The 22,089-nt window shown below is 37.2% G+C and overlaps 2 protein-coding genes across 6 annotated transcripts; both read right to left on the reverse strand.

Annotated features, from left to right (window-relative positions):
* Positions 1-132: 132 nt before the first annotated feature.
* Positions 133-2,689, reverse strand: LOC108209746 (putative pentatricopeptide repeat-containing protein At3g49142). 2 transcript variants are annotated; one of them, XM_064087702.1, is made up of 2 exons: positions 1,459-2,689; positions 133-1,380 (listed from the first exon to the last, which is right to left on the reverse strand). In XM_064087702.1, exons 1-2 carry the CDS (start codon positions 2,453-2,455, stop codon positions 578-580), a joined length of 1,800 nt encoding a protein of 599 aa, XP_063943772.1. In that variant the 5' UTR covers positions 2,456-2,689; the 3' UTR covers positions 133-577. The 2 variants fall into 2 exon arrangements, with proteins under 2 accessions (XP_063943772.1, XP_017236313.1); XM_017380824.2 differs by having other exon boundaries at positions 133-2,681.
* Positions 2,690-3,099: 410 nt separating this feature from the next.
* Positions 3,100-9,562, reverse strand: LOC108206550 (kinetochore protein NUF2 homolog). 4 transcript variants are annotated; one of them, XM_017376886.2, is made up of 12 exons: positions 9,291-9,562; positions 8,985-9,203; positions 6,879-6,969; positions 6,619-6,798; positions 6,315-6,404; positions 5,781-5,888; positions 5,449-5,502; positions 4,572-4,686; positions 4,335-4,492; positions 4,133-4,228; positions 3,803-3,881; positions 3,100-3,668 (listed from the first exon to the last, which is right to left on the reverse strand). In XM_017376886.2, exons 1-11 carry the CDS (start codon positions 9,449-9,451, stop codon positions 3,804-3,806), a joined length of 1,350 nt encoding a protein of 449 aa, XP_017232375.1. In that variant the 5' UTR covers positions 9,452-9,562; the 3' UTR covers positions 3,100-3,668; position 3,803. The 4 variants fall into 4 exon arrangements, with proteins under 4 accessions (XP_017232375.1, XP_017232373.1, XP_017232374.1 ...); XM_017376884.2 differs by having other exon boundaries at positions 3,773-3,881; XM_017376885.2 differs by having other exon boundaries at positions 3,765-3,881.
* Positions 9,563-22,089: the final 12,527 nt, after the last annotated feature.

The following is a 22,089-nucleotide window of genomic DNA, read 5'->3' on the forward strand; positions in this document are numbered from 1 at the left end:
TTGATTTTGGGTCAACCCGAATTCGACCCGAACCCGAAAAACCCCAACCCGAATTCGTATTTTGCGGGTCGAATTCGTGTCGGGTTGTCGGGTCGGGTCCAATATTGCCACCCCTATTGTCAAGTCCAAAACTTAGAATGCCCCAGCTGATTATCTGATTCACAGGCATCGATATCTTATGTCCTTTGAGATTTGCCTCTGATCTGTATCATTCTGCCTCCACAATTTGTCAGGGGTCAGTCAGCTCCACTCCGCTCACTTGTAAACATATGATCCCTTAGTCCTATTAGCTCTACCAGTTACTAGATTCAGATGTGGAGTAATATGGTCAGACACTTCATTGACTCTCTTACAGTCGATAAGCACCAATCAAAAACCATGTTGGTCTTCAGAAAAACAATCCACATAACGCAAGCACAGCTTGTAATTACCAATAGTCTCCGCAAGAGCATGACCCGTCTAAAATTATGAAAACGATTTACATCCTTCACAATGATTTCTCGGCCGTATATCTTAGAAATGTATTTGATGGCTGTCTTTAGAAAAACAATCCACATAACGCAAGCACAACTTGTGATTACCAATAGTCTCCGCAAGAGCATGACCCGTCTCTAAAATTATGAAAACGATTTACATCCCTCACAATGATTTCTCGGCCGTATATCTTAGAAATGTATTTGATGGCTGTATGACAATCACCACATATCCGGAGGTTCTTTGTAACTCGAAGAATTGTACCCGGACTCGTAGATATAAGCCCATATGCTACTGCTAGCTTCTCACTGTGAGCTAGAAGGTTATCTTCTTTCTCCTCTTCACTAATATCGTGCAATGCAAAACTGGTATCGGGTATATAACCAGCTGCCTTGATCTTCTCAGGCAATTCTTCCAACAATGTATAAATTTCCTTTGCTGATACATGTGATTTATCTCCTCCCAGAAAAAAGTGTGCTTTTCCATTATTCTCGATCCAACTGTATCCAGGGGTCTTCTTCATGCCGTGAAATTTCAATTGAGTTCTTATATTGTTCACTTCATCCCACATCCCAGCTTGAGCATACATATTTGAAAGCAGAACATAATTCCCAGTATTATTAGGTTCTAATACGAACAATTTTTTAGCAGATATTTCAGCAAATTCCAAATTCCGATGTTTTCTGCTAGCAGCTAGTAACGCACCCCATATGCTCCCTCCTGCTTGCATTGGCATGTCAGATATTAAGTTATATGCTTCCACCAATCGCCCTGCACGACCCAAAATGTCTACAACACAAGCAAAATGTTCAAGGCAAGGTTCCACAAAGTACACTGAACTCATGCGATGGAAATATTCTAAGCCAACATCAACTAGGCCTGAATGGCTGCATCCAGACAGCAAACCTGTAAATGTAATTGCATCAGGTTGCACACCCGCTCTTATCATATCCTCGAACAATGACACAGCTTCAATCCCCTTACCATGAGAAGCATATGCAGTAATCATGGTGTTCCAAGCATCCAAATGTTTCTCACTTGGACGTATCCTAGCAAAATAATATTCAGCATCAGTAAGACTACCACATTTAGCATACATCGCAATAAGGGCAGACTGTACATTTAAATTTGAGTCAAGACCAATCGCACTAGCATAACTATGGATCTTCCTCCCGCGCTCAAGAGCAGCAGAGTGTGCACATGCAGGTAACACACTCACAATTGTCACCCAATTCGGCTTCACCCCAGAACATTCATCCGTCATCTCATCAAACAGCCTTAATGCCTCATCAGCCAATCCATTCTGAGAATACCCCGAAATCATAGCAGTCCAAGACACAATGTTCCTATTTGGCATCCTCCAAAACAAATCCTCCGCAAAATCAAACAACCCCGCCTTCGCATAACCTGCAATCAACGCATTCCACGCTGGATAATCTCTCATACTCATTCCATCAAACACCTTCCTCCCCTCCCTCACTTTCCCACATTTGACATACATATTAATCAAAGAAGACCCAACATAAACATCAAGCTCCAACCCACTTCTCAAACTAATCCCATGAACACATTCTCCCAACCCAACTCTAAATAACTCAGCACAAGACTTGAGCACAAAAGGCAAAGTAAAATGATCAGCATGAAAACCCAAGAAATGCATGCGATAATAAACCTCTAAAGTCTTCCCACAGCACCCAGAATTAGTAAAAGCACGAACAACAGAGTTGTACAAAAAAACAGATGGTTGAGTAATTCTGTCAAACAGTTTGGCTACATAACTAACTTCACCGTAACTACCATACATTGCAATCATTTTGGCAGCAAGAAACGCATTGGGAAGCACGCCTCGGAGTATCATCTTGGCATGAACTTGTTTTCCTAAGAAAAGAGATTTCTTGGCAGTCAAGAACTGATATATTTGAGCATATGAAACAATGTATGGAGGGGTTTCCAGAAGGGGCTTTATAAAAGACTCCAGCATTGTCTTTGTTTCCGAGGAATAGCTATGCAATGATTCAACGGTGATTGAGAAATCAATTTAAATACTGTATTGTGGACACGTAGGAGTAAAATTTTACGGGGAGCATGTATGTAATAAAATTTTAATATCTGTCATTTCTCAACATTTTATGATTTTCTTTTTTTTGGTGTTTCATTCAATACCAAATTTTTAAATTTATCAAAAACAATCGATGATCCCGTACTTCCTCATTTTTCTATATTTTTTGCACTACTTTTACTTCACTTTTTTTTCTTTTCTACTAATTTAGTTAACCTCTTCGTTAACATCTACACCCAAACTAGATACAAACTATAGCTAGAACGGAGGAAATACCAAATTTTATTTTTTTGGGTTCGGGGTGCTTAAGCCTCTTGAGCCCTCAATCGGATCCGCCCATGGAACCCACGGAGGGCCAGCTATTAGTTACAAGCTATTAGTTACAAGCATAACCCCGAATGGAAGTTCATTCGGAGAATTAACAGACTGGCAACAACTCGCCAACAAGTGATGGACTGCATAAATGTTGCATACCTCGAGAAATACTGAAAATTGCATATTTACCAAAAAAAAAAAAAGAAGAATGAAATACTGAAAATTGCAATTGCTATCAAGCTTTAACCAGGTTGAAAAAAAGAACTTGTTTAGATTAGTGAAGAAAACCAGAGAACAACTCAAGACAATACAAAAGGTGACAGTCCACAAGATGCATTGAAGGTCAGAAGACAAATCAACCATTTTTCTGCAGGTGAATGGGTATGTTGGAACCCGAAATTCATAAAATATTAGCAACATATGGTTCAAAGATTTTCCCTCGAGGTCCATCAATAAGTCTGGGATCTGGAGCCGGCCCATCCAAATCCAAGCATAGTGGCATTGTGTCATCGTGTGGAACTTTTTCCAAAACATATCTTCCTTTGTACTACAAAGAGGCCGCATCATGAACAGAGATAAGCACGACCTCGAAGTTGTTAGTTTGGACCAAGAATATTGACACTTTCAAATTTCTAAATGAGCATCTAACTGAAAGGCACAAGCAAGCCTTGATAACACAAATTATTCTTTGCTAGTGGAATTTCCATTAGTATCGACCTTATCCCCCATATGAAGGTTGAACTTCACAAGCAAGCAAGACACATTGATCATATGAATTTTTTTCTTTTAATATTGAAGTTTGGCTTCTTCTTTTTCTTCCCTGTTGGAGCTCATAAAACATTGAAATACTAATATGAGTTAAAGACCACAGATTTGCACTCCACAAGGTCAAATATGGTAAAGCTAGCAAATTTACAAAATCACCGGTAGGCACAGGTAGTACAGTTGCTGAACCTCATTGGTCGCTGAGGCTCAACTGGGTAGCTCCTAAGGGTGCCCATGAGTCTTCAAGCCGATTTTTGTATTGGTAAAACTGCAAAGCATATTTAAAAAGTTAAGTCATGTATGACACACTTGTACCAACAAGGCTACAATAACTAAGACCTTGTAACAAAAATATTACAGCTCAAAACTTAAACTCGACTGTGATTCAGAACTGTCAGCAAACGGAGTTTAAAAAAGAAAGACCAATCAACTTGCCAAGTCACAGGAATTTCTAAACTGGAGTATGAGTATGGGATAAAAAGCCAATATGTAGCGAAGCACACAAGGTACATATTATACCTCTTTCACAATCTCTTCACATTTCAAGCCTAGCTCGTGCTGTTTAGCAGCTGAAGAATCTTTCGCTGATTTGATCTTAGCCTCTATAGCATCCACCTATCAATCAAACCACAAGAAGATAACAATGTTTGAGTTGACCAACTTTTGATACAAGGAATATTAACCAAATAGTAATATAATTAGCAAAAGATATTGAGTGTACCTCAGTAAGTAGTGCTTCAACATTTCTCTGCCTTGTTTCATTCCCATGCTTTCTCGATTCTACTTCAAGCTTCACATTTGTCAATTCTTTAGTAGCTGCCTCACAGTTGACCTCTCTTTCCTTTTCTAACTGCTTTTTTAGTTCATCCAACTGGGCCGCTGATCAAGACATGTTTATGCCCTAGTTACTACCAAGAGAAAGAGGACTAAATCTACATTAAGCAGTAAAGTGTATAACCTTTGCCTTGTCGTTCCACCAGTTTGGCTTCAAGAGACTTGTCCAATACTCCCTCATCAGTCAGCTTTAATTTTAGAACCTTCACTTCCTTCTCAATTGCTTTTGCAGAGTTTACCTGTATGGAAAAGGGGTTCTTTAGAACACTATTAATGGTTTGATAATTGATAGAAATAATGTCAGGAACTATTTGTTCCCAAATGAATGTTTCTGAGTTCTATGTATGTGTTTGGTGCTTTCTTTAGATTATAAGCAAGAAAATGCAGATAACGGTTGAGATAGAGAGAGAGATACAGCAGAATCACGGCAGAAACCAGAGAGATGAGGCAGAGATATATACACGGAACAAAGAAATCAGCAATAAGAGAGGTCGAACAGCTAATTTAGAGGGAGATAGAGATAACTTGGAGAAGAATGTAGTAGTTCCCAGAGAGAGGGAAGCTGTAGAGAGAAGGGAGGGAGCAGTTGGTGGAACCAAGTCCCATTTTCTAATATTTTATAAAGCATAAACTAAAATTTATATCTCGCAATGCTATTCAGACTCTCTATCTAATCACTAACTCTATTTAAAGACTAAAATGCTTTTACTGGCATACTTCTGTATTACAAAAGTAGTACTACAACACAATTCTTGACATATAACAACTGTCAAAGTTGTAGCCTTGATAAACTATTAGTGGATCACTTAAAGCGGATTTGCTTTCAAAAAAGGACACAGTTGAAGTGCTGAATACATTGGTAAAATTTACACTTTCCAGAATAAAAAGTAAGGAATAACTCCCCCATCTGACAGCCGAGACCAACTTATTATTAACTTTAAACCCATAAACCCAGTTAGGACATCTATACAGGAAAATATAACCAGTTTCAAGTATCAAACCTGTTCTTGTATGTCCTGCATCTGAGCAAAGTGCTTTGACATTTTCTCGTACGCCTGATACAAAAAAAATTATTCCAAGTTATCGTTACTTCTTTTCTTTTGATTGGTAATAAATGAAACACCCCACCCCCCTTCTGTTTTCTCACATGCTTTACACAACCTATCATATTAGTACAATTGTACTTTGACCCCAACCAGAGATAACCAGGAAAAGTCAAGCCTCCACACCTTCCTCAGGTAGTTACATAAATAAAGAAACACAAACGTACAAACTTCTACTAGTGCAGCAGGGATGCAATATTAGTCAGAAAATTGAGCTAATTGTAAAATACCTTTGTGTAAACTTCTAAAGTTGAACTCTTCTCCTGGAAAGATAGCATTGCTGACCTTTCAGCATTCTTTGCCTCGGCTAGGATTGCCTTCCCCTCCTCTAGTGCTTTCTTTAAGATTGATAAGACAATTACACAATTAAATATCAAGAAAAAATTTGGAACGTGTGAACAGTAAAAAAGACCTGCCAAAATCAGAAGAAACATGGACAGGAGTAAAAAAATAAGAAACGAAGAATTTGTGAGAAATAAAAACACTAGAAAACAATGACAATGACATGAGCGATTAGTTATTCTTTCCAATTCTGTGTAACCAAGTGGCATAAGTGAAAGATCAATGACGATACAAATTAAGAAACACAATTCCGGAAATGGCTTCAGTACTTTCAGTATACAACAATCACATTGCGGGTATCTGCAGAAACAGCAATCTTTGATCTGTTTAGGTAACAATCTACGTATTTTCTGAATATATGCAGATTAGCCAAGGTCAAGGCTTCACTACACAACATACATCCAAAAACAAATTACAAGTACCTGCAATTTATCTGGCGACTGAACGATTTTGGAACGTAGATTGGCATTTTCTTGGACAGCTTGCACCAAAGCAAACTCTGCACTGGAAATCTGACACAAGAAATTGAAAAAGGTGGTCAAAACATACATAAAAGCTGAATATCTCTAGCATTCGATGACACCATTGCTGCTTATCTTTCTTCTCATTCTTTACTAGCTGATTTATCAAATTCAACTATTTGGAATAATCAGGAAAATATTTCTTTTGCAGTTTGCCCATTATCTCAGATATGCAATTAAGGTGCTCAAGAAGCTAGAGTTGAACCTTCTCATCCATTTCTTTTGCATTCTCCTTCATTTTTTTAATTGAAGCCTTTAGAGACATCTGATGATTGTTAAGACCAGGGATAGTCTGACGCAATTCTTTAACTTTGGCTTCAACTTCTTGAACAAGTGGGACCTCACTTTCTCTGGCTTTGTCGTGCTCTTCTATCTCTGAATTCAACTGCAGGACACTAGGAAGTTAATAAATAAACAAAACAAACACTAATCTACTATTCAATAGATTACAGACAAATAATATACCACTATAATTTTTCCCTCCAACTCTTTTCGTTGCTCATCAATCAATGTAAGCTCTTCCACTATTGGGCTCAAAATATCCATTTTCGTTTCTCTGCAAGATATTTACTTCTCATTATGTTTAATAGTATTGAGACACTAGAGAAAACTAATGATGTAATTCACATGTCTGGTCACAAACATAAATAATTAAAAGAAACTACTTAGTAACTAAGTTGCATACTTAAGAGAATAACAGTTGAGGTTTACTTCACTTAAAATAATTACTTTCATAATAACATTTTAAAATTATTTATGAAGACAATATGGAGTTCGAACCATGTACAGCCAGGTTAGCAAAGCAGAGGAGACACCCAACATAAGAATAAAAAAATCAACATTGTTTCATAAGGCTAACTTTCAAAGTCTCCTAAAGAAAAGTGACCCACCCTCAATAAGACTCAAATCCACACAACAATAGGACTACAAAACAATTTTTTAATCATGCAAATGCATAGCATTTCCTAGAGGTTTGATTAATATCACTGTCCATTTGGCTTACCTTATTAATTAAAATTAAGTCCTTATTTCCAGAAAAACAATATGTAAGTATGTACTTTTCTCGGAGAATAAGTTCTTATTTTACCACATAAGGAATGTCAAACACCCCTAAGTGCTTATTTCCTAATAAAAAAGTATGTACATACTTACTAATTTTCGCAAAATAAAGGGTGCAACTTTGCCCTAAATTCTATATTTGTACATGTTCCTCTCAGTGTTGACCAAACAATTCTATTTTCAATTTTAACTTGCCAATGAAACTAATGTTGTGTTTAGTTTGAGTGAATAAATATGGAAGGAATTGAATACACTTTGAACTATGTTTATGGGCAAATGTTTATAAATTTCATTCCTTCGTCTATTCCATTCTTTACACTATATACTAGAGATCACACCCCCAATTTAGGAAGGAATACTCCAATCCTTCCTAGACTCATTCTTTTTTTCTCAAATCACATCATAACAATTTTGCATTCACTCAATTTTTTCCAAAAACTTTCCTCCTACCTACACTATTTTCATTTGTTTTTAGTAATTCCATTCCATTCTCCCCAACCAAACACAACATAAAGGTAGTATTGCAGTTCCTCTTTTAGGTAACTTAAAGGAACGTAATTGTATATTCTATACTGAAGAATGTTTTGAAGTTTAAGTGGCCTTGGGTAAATATAGCTATCAGTCCATTTCTAGCATATAAATGATGTCTTAAGTAACTACTGATCCAATTTGTGGGAAGTAACGGGATGGGCGGTGATAAATGATAAGCAAATGAATTTCATGCAATATTTTGAACGTATACACCATAAAAACAAGTACGAGCAATTAGCTAAGAACATATCATCAGTCCAATGCTAACACTAGAAATACGTAACTTAATACTCCCCACGTCCATACATAATAGCCGCTTTGACTTTTTGCACGTAATTTAAGGTGGAAGAAAAACACATTTCTATTATTTTTCAAATTTTCTTTTTCTGAATAAAAGTTTAACATCTATATTTTTATTCAGAAAAAACAAAATTATAAAATAATGTGTAGGCATCTGTTTTTTTCAACTCAAATTATGTACAAAAAGTCAAAACAACTACTCCCTCTGTCCCAGTAGGTTATTTACGTTAATTTTTGGCAAGCATTTTGAGACTCCTATAAAGTATAGTTCTATAATATATTCTTTTAAATTTTTTCCCCTGAATTAAAGTTTGACATTTACACTTTAATTCAAACAAATAAAAATAAAAATAACGTTATGGAACTATACTTTATAGGAGCCTTAATTTAAGTGCAAACAATGAAACTTAAACAATCACGTGGGACGGAGGGAGTATAATTTTGGGACAAAGGGAGTATTACCGACTAGTATATACTTAAACTATACCCGAAACAAAATAATAATACGGCATCGGTTCTTTTATAACAAGCTCAATTTACCAACTAAAATTCATAAAGATAAACAAAACATACACATGAGTTAAGACTTGGATGGATTAGTACTCAATTGGTTAACGAACGTGTGGCCCAAACATCACAACAAATTCAATCAAATTCTACCAGCGTTATAAGAAAAAGGACCTGTAGAGAACAAAATTGAGCATGGCACTGAGAAAGAACTCGGTGCGGTCGGGATCAGGCCTAACAAGATCCTTCAGATTAAATTTTCTAGGGCAATGAACAGCCGCCACAAAACCCCTAATTTTCTGCAACAACTTCATAATCTGTATAGAATCCAGGAAGAGATCAGGATTCTCGAACTGCTGTAATGCCTCGAAATCAATTTGGCCGTCCTCTTCCCTGCAAAACCCTAGCAAATTAGAGAGAGAGAGAGAGAGAGATTAATTAGTAATAATTAGGGTTAGGGTGAAGTGAATTAGTGCGTACTGGTATAAATCGACGTGATAGAGGATGCGTTTGTAGAGGTTAGCGATGAAATCGGGGTTGGGGTGGAGCAAATCGGATTCGGAGAGGCTGGCGATTTGGTATTCGGCGAGGACTGACACTATTTCGTTGCGTGGGAGGCGCGGGTACTCCAGTTTCGACATTGTTCTCTTCTTCAAACTGGCCTCTTTTTCCTGTGTGTGTAACTCGGTCAGTGGTCACTATCAATTTGGGATCAAAACGAAGAGATGTTTCCCGCCATGAATTTCAATTTTTTGGGTCACTGTCGACTGTCATTTAGCAGAATTTACATATTTGTTTAGTTCGTTCTTTGTTTCACAATCAGATTGTAGTTGACAGTTCGGGGGTTTGTCCCGGCTGGGTTTGCGATTCGTATTAATAAAATCTTTGTTTGTCAAAAAAAAATTAGTACTACACCCTCACATAGTCACATGACACTCCTCCAGGGGATGTTGTTTTGATAGAGGATTGAGGAACATAATAAGTACTTTAAAATTTCTATATAATATTTTTTGAAGGATATAAAATATAATTTTATAAATTGTTTTAGTTTCAAAATAAAAGTTTCATATTTAAAAATGTATATAAAAGAAGAAAATTTTCAATGTAATTTATTAAACGTATTTTATACAATCTTAAAATGTATTTCAAGTAATAAAAAATGTTGTGAAAAAATGAGAGCGACGAAAAGAGTACTTTCAAAATGTAACGCCCCCAGATCCGCATCCCGCAGATCTGGCTCGTCACTAAGCATCTGGATCAAACAACACTTGCATTACTTAATAATATCTCACAACAAAAACTCTCGCCCCACAAGTCCAGGGTCGATCGTCTTATAACAACATCTCCAAGTCTAACTTGATTACATATTGGGAAGTCTGATTACAGACTATAATAACTATTGGTAATACTACCAAGCGGCGTAATCTAACGGCCTCAATTTGGGTGATGCGCCTTCTCCTTTCCCTTGCCAGTACCCGTTTCCGGGCGGTTCTCCTTAGTCGTGCCATACTCGCTTTTTACTGCTTAAAATAATATAAAGTGGATGCAAGGATGAGCAATCATATTGCTCAGCAAGTTCACATAGCACATAACAACAAATAGCAGAATAATCGAGTAAAACATCGAAGGCATTTCAAAACAAAGTAATGAAGCAGATAATGCCAACCAACAGAACAATTTCCAAAAATAAGAAAAGGTTGGTCTTCCACCTTTCGGTAACACTACATGGTCCGATCATAACCATTTCGTGCTTCCCGTCCCCCTGTGTAATCTTTGCAGTCTGATCGTCACTGCACAAGATACACCTCACACTCTATTTTTGCTAGCATAAGGGTTAACATTTGTAACCCTAGACTATCCACACACAGCAGACAGTCAATAAATTATCATCTCTTCCACGAATTTAATAAATTCGTGTTGACCAGCTTAACCAGAATCCTCCGAGTGCACATTACTTCGTCTAAGGAATGCGAACAATGCATCCTTTATTTATTAGTCAAGAAGTTTCAAGATTTCACAATGTCGAAGAGGTATTGAATGTTATTAGGAGCGGTTACTTCCGAACAAAAGAAGAACCCGAAATGAATAAGATTTTCCGGTTTGTCACTAATATTTGATATCAACTCGGTCAAGTTAATAACAAACACATTTAAAATATTAAATACACAAGAATGTGTCATAATGGAGAAAAGAAAATAGCGAACTTGCCTGGCGTCCTTAGCTTTATAATTAGTGGCTCCGCTTTTCCAAATATTAAATAGGTATTCTATTCAACACACAAAATCGTGGTTTAGAAATTTATCCAAAAGAAGTTAATAATTTAATACTACGAATATTTTCACTAATTTTCCTTGTAATCTTCTGACTAACGCTATACTTCAACTTATTATCTTTGTATTATAAAAATTTATGCTTCATTTAGGTTGAGTAATAATTAGTCTTCCATTATTTAAATAGTAATTATACATTTGACTATTAATAATGCCACTTGTCCTATTGTCACTAATTTTGACAAATAATACACCTCAAGTTACCAACTTGTCTTTGGGTACCAACTTATCTTAAATATATTACCCAGAATATTAATTAATTACTTTAGTATAAACCTTCCAATGCCACCCCAATGACTATTGACTAACTCATTTATTTATTAAAATTCTTAACTTATAATCCCACAAATTAACCTTACTCTATAGCCTAGTTATTATATAAATTACTTCCTACTTTTAATTTATTTACATATGGCCTTTTTATTATTATGTCCGCTTACTAACACATTTTTAACACTTGCCTTCCGTACCCGACTTAATAATTTTATTCAACGCCATTATTTAATAAATCTCTTTAAAAAGAATTAATAATTTATATTTATTTAATTTAAATAAATCAGCTGGTGAAAAATCTTTATTGCCCTTGATAAAATTTTCTCACAAAATTCCCTTATTCCTCCATATCTCCCCAGCTTCTCTTTCTCTCTCAATATCTCGCTCTCTCTCCTTCTCTCTCTCTCTCTCTCTCTCTCTCTCTCTTTCTCTCCCTCCCTCTCGCTCGTTCTCTCCCACTCGTTCTCTCCCTCTCTCTCGCCATCTCTCAATCTCTCTCCCTCTCTCGCTCTGTTTTCTCTTCGCCCCGAACAACACCGCCGCTGGAGGCGGCGTTCCGGCCGACTCTGGCTGTTTCACAGCCTCCCACCGTAGACTCGCACCATCTCCCTCCCCAATCTCTTCTCTTTTCCGATCTCTCCCTCGACTGCTCCACCGACTTTCCCTTAACGACGAATACACGCGCTACTACAAACACATCCCCCCCTCGCAAATCTCCGGTCGCCGCTGTGGAGCTCCGTCGGCAACGCCGCCGTGAGCTCCGGCCTCCCACCAGCAGCTTCCCCTTTAACACCCGATTCCGATTCCTTCGCCTCAACTGCCCCACCAAACCAAATCAATTCAAATTCAATCCCCCAACATTCAATTATTCACCAATCAACCAAATACCAAATTTTAATCAAGAACCCTAACCCTAATTGTTAAAGATTTGGGTGAAAGTTTTTGATGTTATATGTTGATTTATATGTACTGGTTTTATTGTTTATCATTTATCAAGGCAAAAGCCGTAGATAAAATGGTCCACAACAGTTCAATATTCAATAAACAATCATTTAAATTAAACTCAATCAATTCCATATATAAGGAAAAGATGAGGTATGGGTTAATACCTTACTGAAAATTCTGTATGCTAGCTCTGTGTTTCTCCTGGATGGAAATTTCCAAACAAATGTTATTGACTTGGCTTGCTATTTATAGGCTCCCTTAATTACACTTAAGTTCTAATTATTTAATTAATTATCCTAAATATACGTGCACTACTTGGTGGCCACTCAACTTACTTGGCCACCACTCAAAAAACTTCCAGTGCCTCAATTTTTATTCCTTGGCTCACTTTCCAAGGTTCATTTAACCGAAACGAATTTCCTGCCCGGCTCGACCTATTCTCGTATCGTTTCGTTTATTTTCGGATAATTTCCGAAACTGAAATAAAATAATAATTTAATTTATCGAATAAATCATATATATATATTATTATTATTTGTTATAATATTTTTGGATCAATCTCTAAATTAATAAAAATATAGGGATAAAATAATTAGCTTATTCAAAATATAATATTGGCTCCTGAGCTGGTAACTAAATAAATACTCGAGCTGCATATACTTTTCGTACAGACAAAATTCTAAATAAATGGCCCGCACAATTAAACGCTGCGTGTTTTCTAGAAAAAATATCCGCTCTAAACTACGATATATTAATATTCATAAATTTTATTAAATCAGAGGGTAATAATGTAGCTCTTTTCGTTAAATAAATAATTAAGCTAGCCAGCTATATTTTTCATACTAGGTGACTAAAATACCAGCTAGACACTAAATTATAACCTCGCATTGGTTCATTATATCCAGACAAATATTTCTATTATTAGTGTACATATGTGAATTAATTGTCGGCCAGCGTAAACTTATTATTACACCACTACGTACTCTTAAATAAAATATTCCGTACCTCACCTTACTAATTCTAAAAATAAAATAATATTCCTGACGTGGTAAATAAAATAATTTTATGCTTACGTACTTGTAAATTTCTCGGTTGTTACATTCTTCCCTCCTTAAGGGATTCCGTCCTCGGAATCTCGATTAGTGCCGAACAACTCTGGGTAATTCTTTCTCATTTCTTCCTCTAATTCCCACGTAGCTTCTTCGACAGCTTGATTTCGCCATATTACTTTAACTAACTTGACTCTCTTATTCCTCAATTCTTGAATTTTTGAATCTACTATCTCCACTGGTTGCTCTTCGTATGTTAGATCAGGTTGAATATTTACTGGCTCATAGTTTAAAACATGGCGGTTGTCGGTCTTGTAAACTTTTAACATGGATACATGGAAAACATCATGGATATGTTGTAAATCTGGAGGTAAGGCCAATTGATAAGAAACACTTCCTACCTTTCTCAAAATTTCAAACGGTCCTATATATCTCGGGTTTAACTTACTTCTTTTTCCAAATCTAATTACTCCTTTCCAAGGTGATACTTTCAAAAGCACTTTTTCTCCTACATCAAAGACTTTCTCATTCCTTTTTAGGTTAGCATATTTCTTTTGCCTATCTTGAGCTGCAACTAGTCTTTTTCTTATTTTCTCAATTGATTGTCTGGTATGTTGAACTAGTTCTAGTCCTAAAATCTTTTTCTCTCCAACTTCATCCCAGCAAAGTGGTGATCTACATTTTCTACCATACAATGCTTCAAAAGGTGCCATTCCAATACTAGCGTGATAGCTGTTGTTATAAGAAAACTCTACTAGAGGTAAGTGATCATCCCAACTTCCTTTGAAATCCAAAGAACAAGCTCTTAACATATCTTCTATAGTCTGGATTGTCCTTTCACTTTGTCCATCTGTTTGAGGATGGTATGCAGTACTTAGGTTGAGCCTAGTTCCAAAGCATTCCTGAAATGCTTGCCAAAATCTTGATGTAAATCTAGCATCTCTATCCGACACAATGGATATCGGTATTCCATGTTTAGACACAACTTCACTCATGTACATTTTCACTAGTCTCTCGAGGGTGTACTTTTCACTAATAGGAAGAAAATGCGCCGATTTTGTCAATCTATCAACAATTACCCAAATAGCATCATGATTTGCTCGAGTCCTAGGAAATCCTACTATGAAATCCATGGTAATATGTTCCCATTTCCATTCTGGGATCTCTAGTGGTTGCAATAATCCACCAGGTCGTTGGTGTTCAGCTTTTACTTTTTGACATGTTAGACATTTACTCACCCAGTCGGCAATCTCTCTTTTCATATTAGGCCACCAATAATTTCTCTTTAAATCTTGATACATTTTGGTGCTTCCTGGGTGTATAGAATATTTTGACTCATGAGCTTCACTCAGAATATCCCTTTTAAGATCTATCAGGTTAGGAATCCAAATTCTATTGGCAAACCTCCTAATTCCTTTTTCATCTTTAACACTTAAGTACTCATCACCGGTCAATTCAGATCGTCTTTCTTCAATCATTAATTCCTGACTCTTTTTGATTCTTTCTATTAGTTCCGGTTGTACTAACATCTCATAAATCCTTCCCTCCTTATGCTCCGAATCCTTGATTTCCAATCCTAACCTTTCCATTTCTTTAACCAATTCCTTTGGAAGAGACATCACATTGATTCTTTCTTTTCTACTTAGAGCATCCGCAACTACATTTGCTTTCCCTGGGTGGTAGTTAATTGTACAATCATAATCCTTTATTAATTCTAACCACCTTCTTTGTCTCATATTCAACTCTTTCTGAGTAAACAGATACTTTAAACTTTTATGATCTGTAAATATCTCACACTTCTCACCATATAAGTAATGACGCCAAATCTTCAAAGCAAACACTATAGCAGCTAGTTCTAGGTCATGGGTAGGGTATCTCAGCTCGTAATCCTTAAGTTGCCTAGAAGCGTATGCTATCACTTTTCCGTGTTGCATCAGCACACATCCTAGTCCTTTATGAGATGCATCACTATAAATCACAAAGTTTCCTGTTTCATCAGGTAAAGTTAACACAGGTGCCGTTGTAAGTCGCTTCTTTAATTCCTGAAAACTTTCCTCGCACTTAGAGGTCCATTCAAATTTTTCTTCTTTCCTAGTCAATTTGGTCAGAGGAGTTGCAATCTTAGAGAAATCTTTCACAAATCTTCTATAATATCCTGCTAGTCCCAGAAAACTTCTCACCTCTGTCGGGGTCCTAGGCCTATCCCAATTCGATACCGCCTCAATCTTTGCAGGATCTACTGATATTCCTTCCTTAGAAACTACATGTCCTAGAAATTGTACTTGCTCCATCCAAAACTCACATTTTGAAAATTTAGCATATAACTTTTCTTTTCTCAAAGTTTCTAAAATTATCTTAAGATGTTCAACATGTTCTTCCTTCGTCTTAGAATAAATCAAGATATCATCAATAAAAACAATGACAAACTTATCTAAGTACTTTTTGAATATCCTATTCATAAGATCCATAAAAGCTGCAGGGGCATTAGTTAATCCGAAAGGCATTACTAGAAACTCATAGTGCCCATATCTAGTCCTAAAGGCCGTCTTAGGTACATCTTCGGGTTTGATTTTCAATTGATGGTATCCAGACCTCAAGTCTATCTTTGAAAAATAGGATGCTCCCTTTAACTGGTCAAACAAATCATCAATCCTAGGTAAAGGATACTTATTCTTAATTGTCATCTTATTTAACTCTCGATAATCAATACACAATCTCATGCTTCCATCTTTCTTTTTGACAAACAAAACAGGGGCTCCCCACGGGGACACACTCGGTCGAATTACTCCCTTATCTAACAATTCTTGCAATTGGGTTGCTAACTCTTTCATTTCTGCTGGTGCCATTCTATAAGGGGCTTTAGATATTGGTGCCGTACCAGGGACAAGATCAATGGTGAATTCTATTTCTCTATCAGGCGGTATTCCAGGTAATTCTTCAGGAAATACATCTTTGTATTCCTTTACTACATGAATTTCATCAATCTTAGGGCTTGCCTTACTTACGTCTACTACATGAGCTAAATATGCTTGACATCCTTGTCTAAGAAATCTTTTTGCTTGGATAACTGTCAAAATTTTTCTAACTTGCTTTTGACCTCTCACCATGACTTTCTTTCCATTAGCACCTTTCAAACTCACACGTTTTCTTCTGCAGTTTATTTGCGCATCATATCTTGTTAACCAATCCATTCCAAGAATCACATCAAACTCTCCTAGTTTAATAGGGATAAGATCTATCGCAAAGTTTTGTGTTTGAACTAATATCTCACAGTTTGGACACACCTGATCTACCGTGATTACTTCTTGATTGGCTATTTCTATATTCATCATTTCTCCTAAAGGTACAGATTCCATTCCTAACTTATTCATGAGTCGAATAGAAATAAAAGATCTACTTGCTCCTGAATCAATTAACACACAGGCATTTTCAGAGTTTACTAGGAGCGTACCTGATATTACATCATTATCCACCATAGCATCCTTCAGGGTCATGTTGAGGGTTCGCGCAGTTGGCTTGTTATTCTTGATCTCTGGTAGTGCAGGTAGTTTTGGTGTAGCACTTTCCTGCTGGGTTTGTCTACACTCTTTCGCCACATGTCCTTTCCTTCCACAATTGAAACATGTAATTGACTTCTCCTTACAGGCAGAGGCGTAATGACCTTTCTTTCCGCAATTATAACAAGTAGTGGATTCCTGATAACATGGGGGTGGATGCTTCTTTCCACAAGTCTTACAATCGGGTAATGGAGGTCTTCCTTGTAACACATTTGCAGTTTGTGCAGTCCTAAATCTTTGACTTCCCTCTCGATTCTGTGGCACTTCTCTCTTTATAAAAGGTTTCTTCACACTCGGGTTCCAAGGTTTCTTGCCGGAATTCTGACTATTCTGTGGGGTCTTTCGCTTCCTATCGCCTTTTTCTTTGTTATAAAGCTCACTTCCTGACTCAACAATACAAGCCTTATGTACTAGTGTTGCGTAACTAGTGATTTCTAAAACAGCAACTCTATTTTGGATCCAGGGCTTTAAGCCCTGCTGAAAACGTCTAGCCTTCTTCTCGTCCGTATCTACTTGATGCGGAACGAACCTAGAAAGCTCGGTAAATTTAGCCTCGTACTCTGCTACAGACATATTTCCCTGTTTGAGCTCCAGAAACTTGAGCTCCATTTGATTCTCTAGATGTTTAGGAAAGTATTTTTCTAGAAATAACTCAGTAAACCTAGCCCAAGATATAATACTAGATCCCTCTAGTACTCGCTTAGCTTCCCACCAATAGTTAGCTTCACCTTTAAGCATAAAAGCGGCAAAGATGGTTTTCTTCTCTTCTTCTACACCGACTATCTCAAAAGTCTTCTCTATCTCTCGTAGCCATATCTTGGCTTCAACGGGATCTACCGTTCCTTTGAATTCTGGGGGTTGCAAAGATTTGAAAGATTTAAAAGAAATAGTGGGTTTAGTAAGCTGACTTGAAGAATTCCTCTCTGAGTTAGCTTGAAGATTTTGTTGAAGAAAATCAACAAACATTTGAACAGGATTGGGTTGGGGTTGGAATCCCGGTGGAACTTCAGGGGTTGGCTCATCAACTGGGTTGTCATTTGGATTTGAACTCATCTTGATTCTATTAAGAAGAGACAAAACATGTTAATAATTTTCGTCAGAAATCATGGTTACTCGAGAGTAAAACAGGGTTCAATTTCTTTAAAACTCAGTACAGAAGTTGAAAATTAGTTTGAATGTCTTATTTAAAAAGAGATTTTGTGTCAAAGTTGCATATTTTGAAAACTTTTTAAAGAAATCTGCAAAACTTAAGTGTCGTTGGAAACCCTTTTTAAAATTATTAAAAATAATTAATTGTTTTGAAAAAAAAATATTTTCTTTTTATTCCTGTTTTTTAGAAAAATCTTCTGGTTGAGAATTGATATGCAAAATATCTGACAATAATGAACAGGTTGAAAGTAAATGACAAGTCGAGGATAGATAACAAAAAGGTAACAACAACAAAACTCATAAGTGAAAACATCATATCATAGAGGTGGTCATAATATCCGAAGCTTTAAAAGTACAAGTCATGATAGAAACAAAAATACATCTGATCATGTCATTCCTACAACATCATATCTAATCTGGCTATAACTATACAAAAGGGTCCAAACTACAACACTACTGCCAGATATGTATATATATATCGATACTACAGCATCTGCATCAAAATAAAAGGCAGTGCATGATACTCTAGTCGATGCTATCCAGTGTCTACAAGTTTACTAAGTATATCAAAACTATATGGGAGATAACACACATCTCCCAAAAGTAAAACTGTACATATACCATGAGTCAACTAGTAGAATATCTCTGACACCCGACGGAGAAACTCACGGAATGCTCTATCCACCATCATAGAGATCATAGGGCCATTAACAAGGCCAGAACTGGTAGACGGAACTCCATGCATGTCTGCTCGAAGTCCCTGAAACACTGAAATAGCAATCTGATACATGATCTCTGAACCAGTGTCCCGAGCCAAGAAGCCCGGCCTCGCAGAAGTAAACAAGGGATCCTGTGATCCCTGGAAACCAGCCCTCATCTGCTGGACAGAATCTCTCACCTGTAAGTATCTCTGGACCAGTGACTGGTGCTCATATGGTGGTAGAAAAGCGAAATCAGGAATAGGTGGTGGTCCATCAAACTGGGTAGGTGCGGTCATGGGTGCATGAACAGGAATAGTAAAAGGTGATACAGAAATGATAGGAGTCGGTAAAGGAGTAGTGGATACGGGTGGAGGTATAGGGATATCCACCGTAGCAGCTGATACAAAAGTCTGAAACTGATACTGATCTGTAACTCTGGGAATGTCGTAAGTGTAAAGATAGGGAGTAGGCTCGAACTGACTAAGCAGCTCAGGGATAGTAGGCTCCTCCCTCGCAGGAACTGGCTCAGGAATAGGTGGTACAGGAGCAGTATTTGGAGGAGTCGGGGTCAACTCAGGTAATGGGGTCTCAAGATCTAGCAACTCTATGAAGTCATCATCAGAAACCAGGTCGACAGTCTCTGGAGGAGGTGGCTCTATGATCTGAATCGAGGAGTCATCAGAATCGATGTCAATAACCATAATATCTGATGAGGAGTCACTGGAATCTATAATCATCACATCCATAGAGGGATCACTGTCATAAGTAGAGTCAGTGTCCATAGATATGATCTCTAGAGTAGAATCACTGCTAGTCTCTATCTGGGAAGAGAGGTCTGTATCGGAATCTCCCTCGTATCCTGACATCTACAAAACAAAATAAACATTATTATTACCAATTATATGATTACTCGTAACTATAAAATATATATGTATACTCATAGGGTTTACTAACCCGTTGCGTATGTACTCTAACATACGGGATAGGTTCAACAAGGGTACCTATCTTAAACTTTGTGTCGTACTCGCTAGTTATATTCCTAGAGTTTCTCAAATCCTAAGGATATAACTATAGCTCTGATACCAAACCTGTAACGCCCCCAGATCCGCATCCCGCAGATCTGGCTCGTCACTAAGCATCTGGATCAAACAACACTTGCATTACTTAATAATATCTCACAACAAAAACTCTCGCCCCACAAGTCCAGGGTCGATCGTCTTATAACAACATCTCCAAGTCTAACTTGATTACATATTGGGAAGTCTGATTACAGACTATAATAACTATTGGTAATACTACCAAGCGGCGTAATCTAGCGGCCTCAATTTGGGTGATGCGCCTTCTCCTTTCCCTTGCCAGTACCCGTTTCCGGGCGGTTCTCCTTAGTCGTGCCATACTCGCTTTTTACTGCTTAAAATAATATAAAGTGGATGCAAGGATGAGCAATCATATTGCTCAGCAAGTTCACATAGCACATAACAACAAATAGCAGAATAATCGAGTAAAACATCGAAGGCATTTCAAAACAAAGTAATGAAGCAGATAATGCCAACCAACAGAACAATTTCCAAAAAAAAGAAAAGGCTGGTCTTCCACCTTTCGGTAACACTACATGGTCCGATCATAACCATTTCGTGCTTCCCGTCCCCCTGTGTAATCTTTGCAGTCTGATCGTCACTGCACAAGATACACCTCACACTCTATTTTTGCTAGCATAAGGGTTAACATTTGTAACCCTAGACTATCCACACACAGCAGACAGTCAATAAATTATCATCTCTTCCACGGATTTAATAAATTCGTGTTGACCAGCTTAACCAGAATCCTCCGAGTGCACATTACTTCGTCTAAGGAATGCGAACAATGCATCCTTTATTTATTAGTCAAGAAGTTTCAAGATTTCACAATGTCGAAGAGGTATTGAATGTTATTAGGAGCGGTTACTTCCGAACAAAAGAAGAACCCGAAATGAATAAGATTTTCCGGTTTGTCACTAATATTTGATATCAACTCGGTCAAGTTAATAACAAACACATTTAAAATATTAAATACACAAGAATGTGTCATAATGGAGAAAAGAAAATAGCGAACTTGCCTGGCGTCCTTAGCTTTATAATTAGTGGCTCCGCTTTTCCAAATATTAAATAGGTATTCTATTCAACACACAAAATCGTGGTTTAGAAATTTATCCAAAAGAAGTTAATAATTTAATACTACGAATATTTTCACTAATTTTCCTTGTAATCTTCTGACTAACGCTATACTTCAACTTATTATCTTTGTATTATAAAAATTTATGCTTCATTTAGGTTGAGTAATAATTAGTCTTCCATTATTTAAATAGTAATTATACATTTGACTATTAATAATGCCACTTGTCCTATTGTCACTAATTTTGACAAATAATACACCTCAAGTTACCAACTTGTCTTTGGGTACCAACTTATCTTAAATATATTACCCAGAATATTAATTAATTACTTTAGTATAAACCTTCCAATGCCACCCCAATGACTATTGACTAACTCATTTATTTATTAAAATTCTTAACTTATAATCCCACAAATTAACCTTACTCTATAGCCTAGTTATTATATAAATTACTTCCTACTTTTAATTTATTTACATATGGCCTTTTTATTATTATGTCCGCTTACTAACACATTTTTAACACTTGCCTTCCGTACCCGACTTAATAATTTTATTCAACGCCATTATTTAATAAATCTCTTTAAAAAGAATTAATAATTTATATTTATTTAATTTAAATAAATCAGCTGGTGAAAAATCTTTATTGCCCTTGATAAAATTTTCTCACAAAATTCCCTTATTCCTCCATATCTCCCCAGCTTCTCTTTCTCTCTCAATATCTCGCTCTCTCTCCTTCTCTCTCTCTCTCTCTCTCCCTCTCTCTCCCTCTCTCTTTCTCTCCCTCCCTCTCGCTCGTTCTCTCCCACTCGTTCTCTCCCTCTCTCTCGCCATCTCTCAATCTCTCTCCCTCTCTCGCTCTGTTTTCTCTTCGCCCCGAACAACACCGCCGCTGGAGGCGGCGTTCCGGCCGACTCTGGCTGTTTCACAGCCTCCCACCGTAGACTCGCACCATCTCCCTCCCCAATCTCTTCTCTTTTCCGATCTCTCCCTCGACTGCTCCACCGACTTTCCCTTAACGACGAATACACGCGCTACTACAAACACATCCCCCCCTCGCAAATCTCCGGTCGCCGCTGTGGAGCTCCGTCGGCAACGCCGCCGTGAGCTCCGGCCTCCCACCAGCA

Source organism: Daucus carota, chromosome 2 (assembly GCF_001625215.2).
Source record: "Daucus carota subsp. sativus chromosome 2, DH1 v3.0, whole genome shotgun sequence".
NCBI classification, from domain to species: Eukaryota; Viridiplantae; Streptophyta; class Magnoliopsida; order Apiales; family Apiaceae; genus Daucus; species Daucus carota.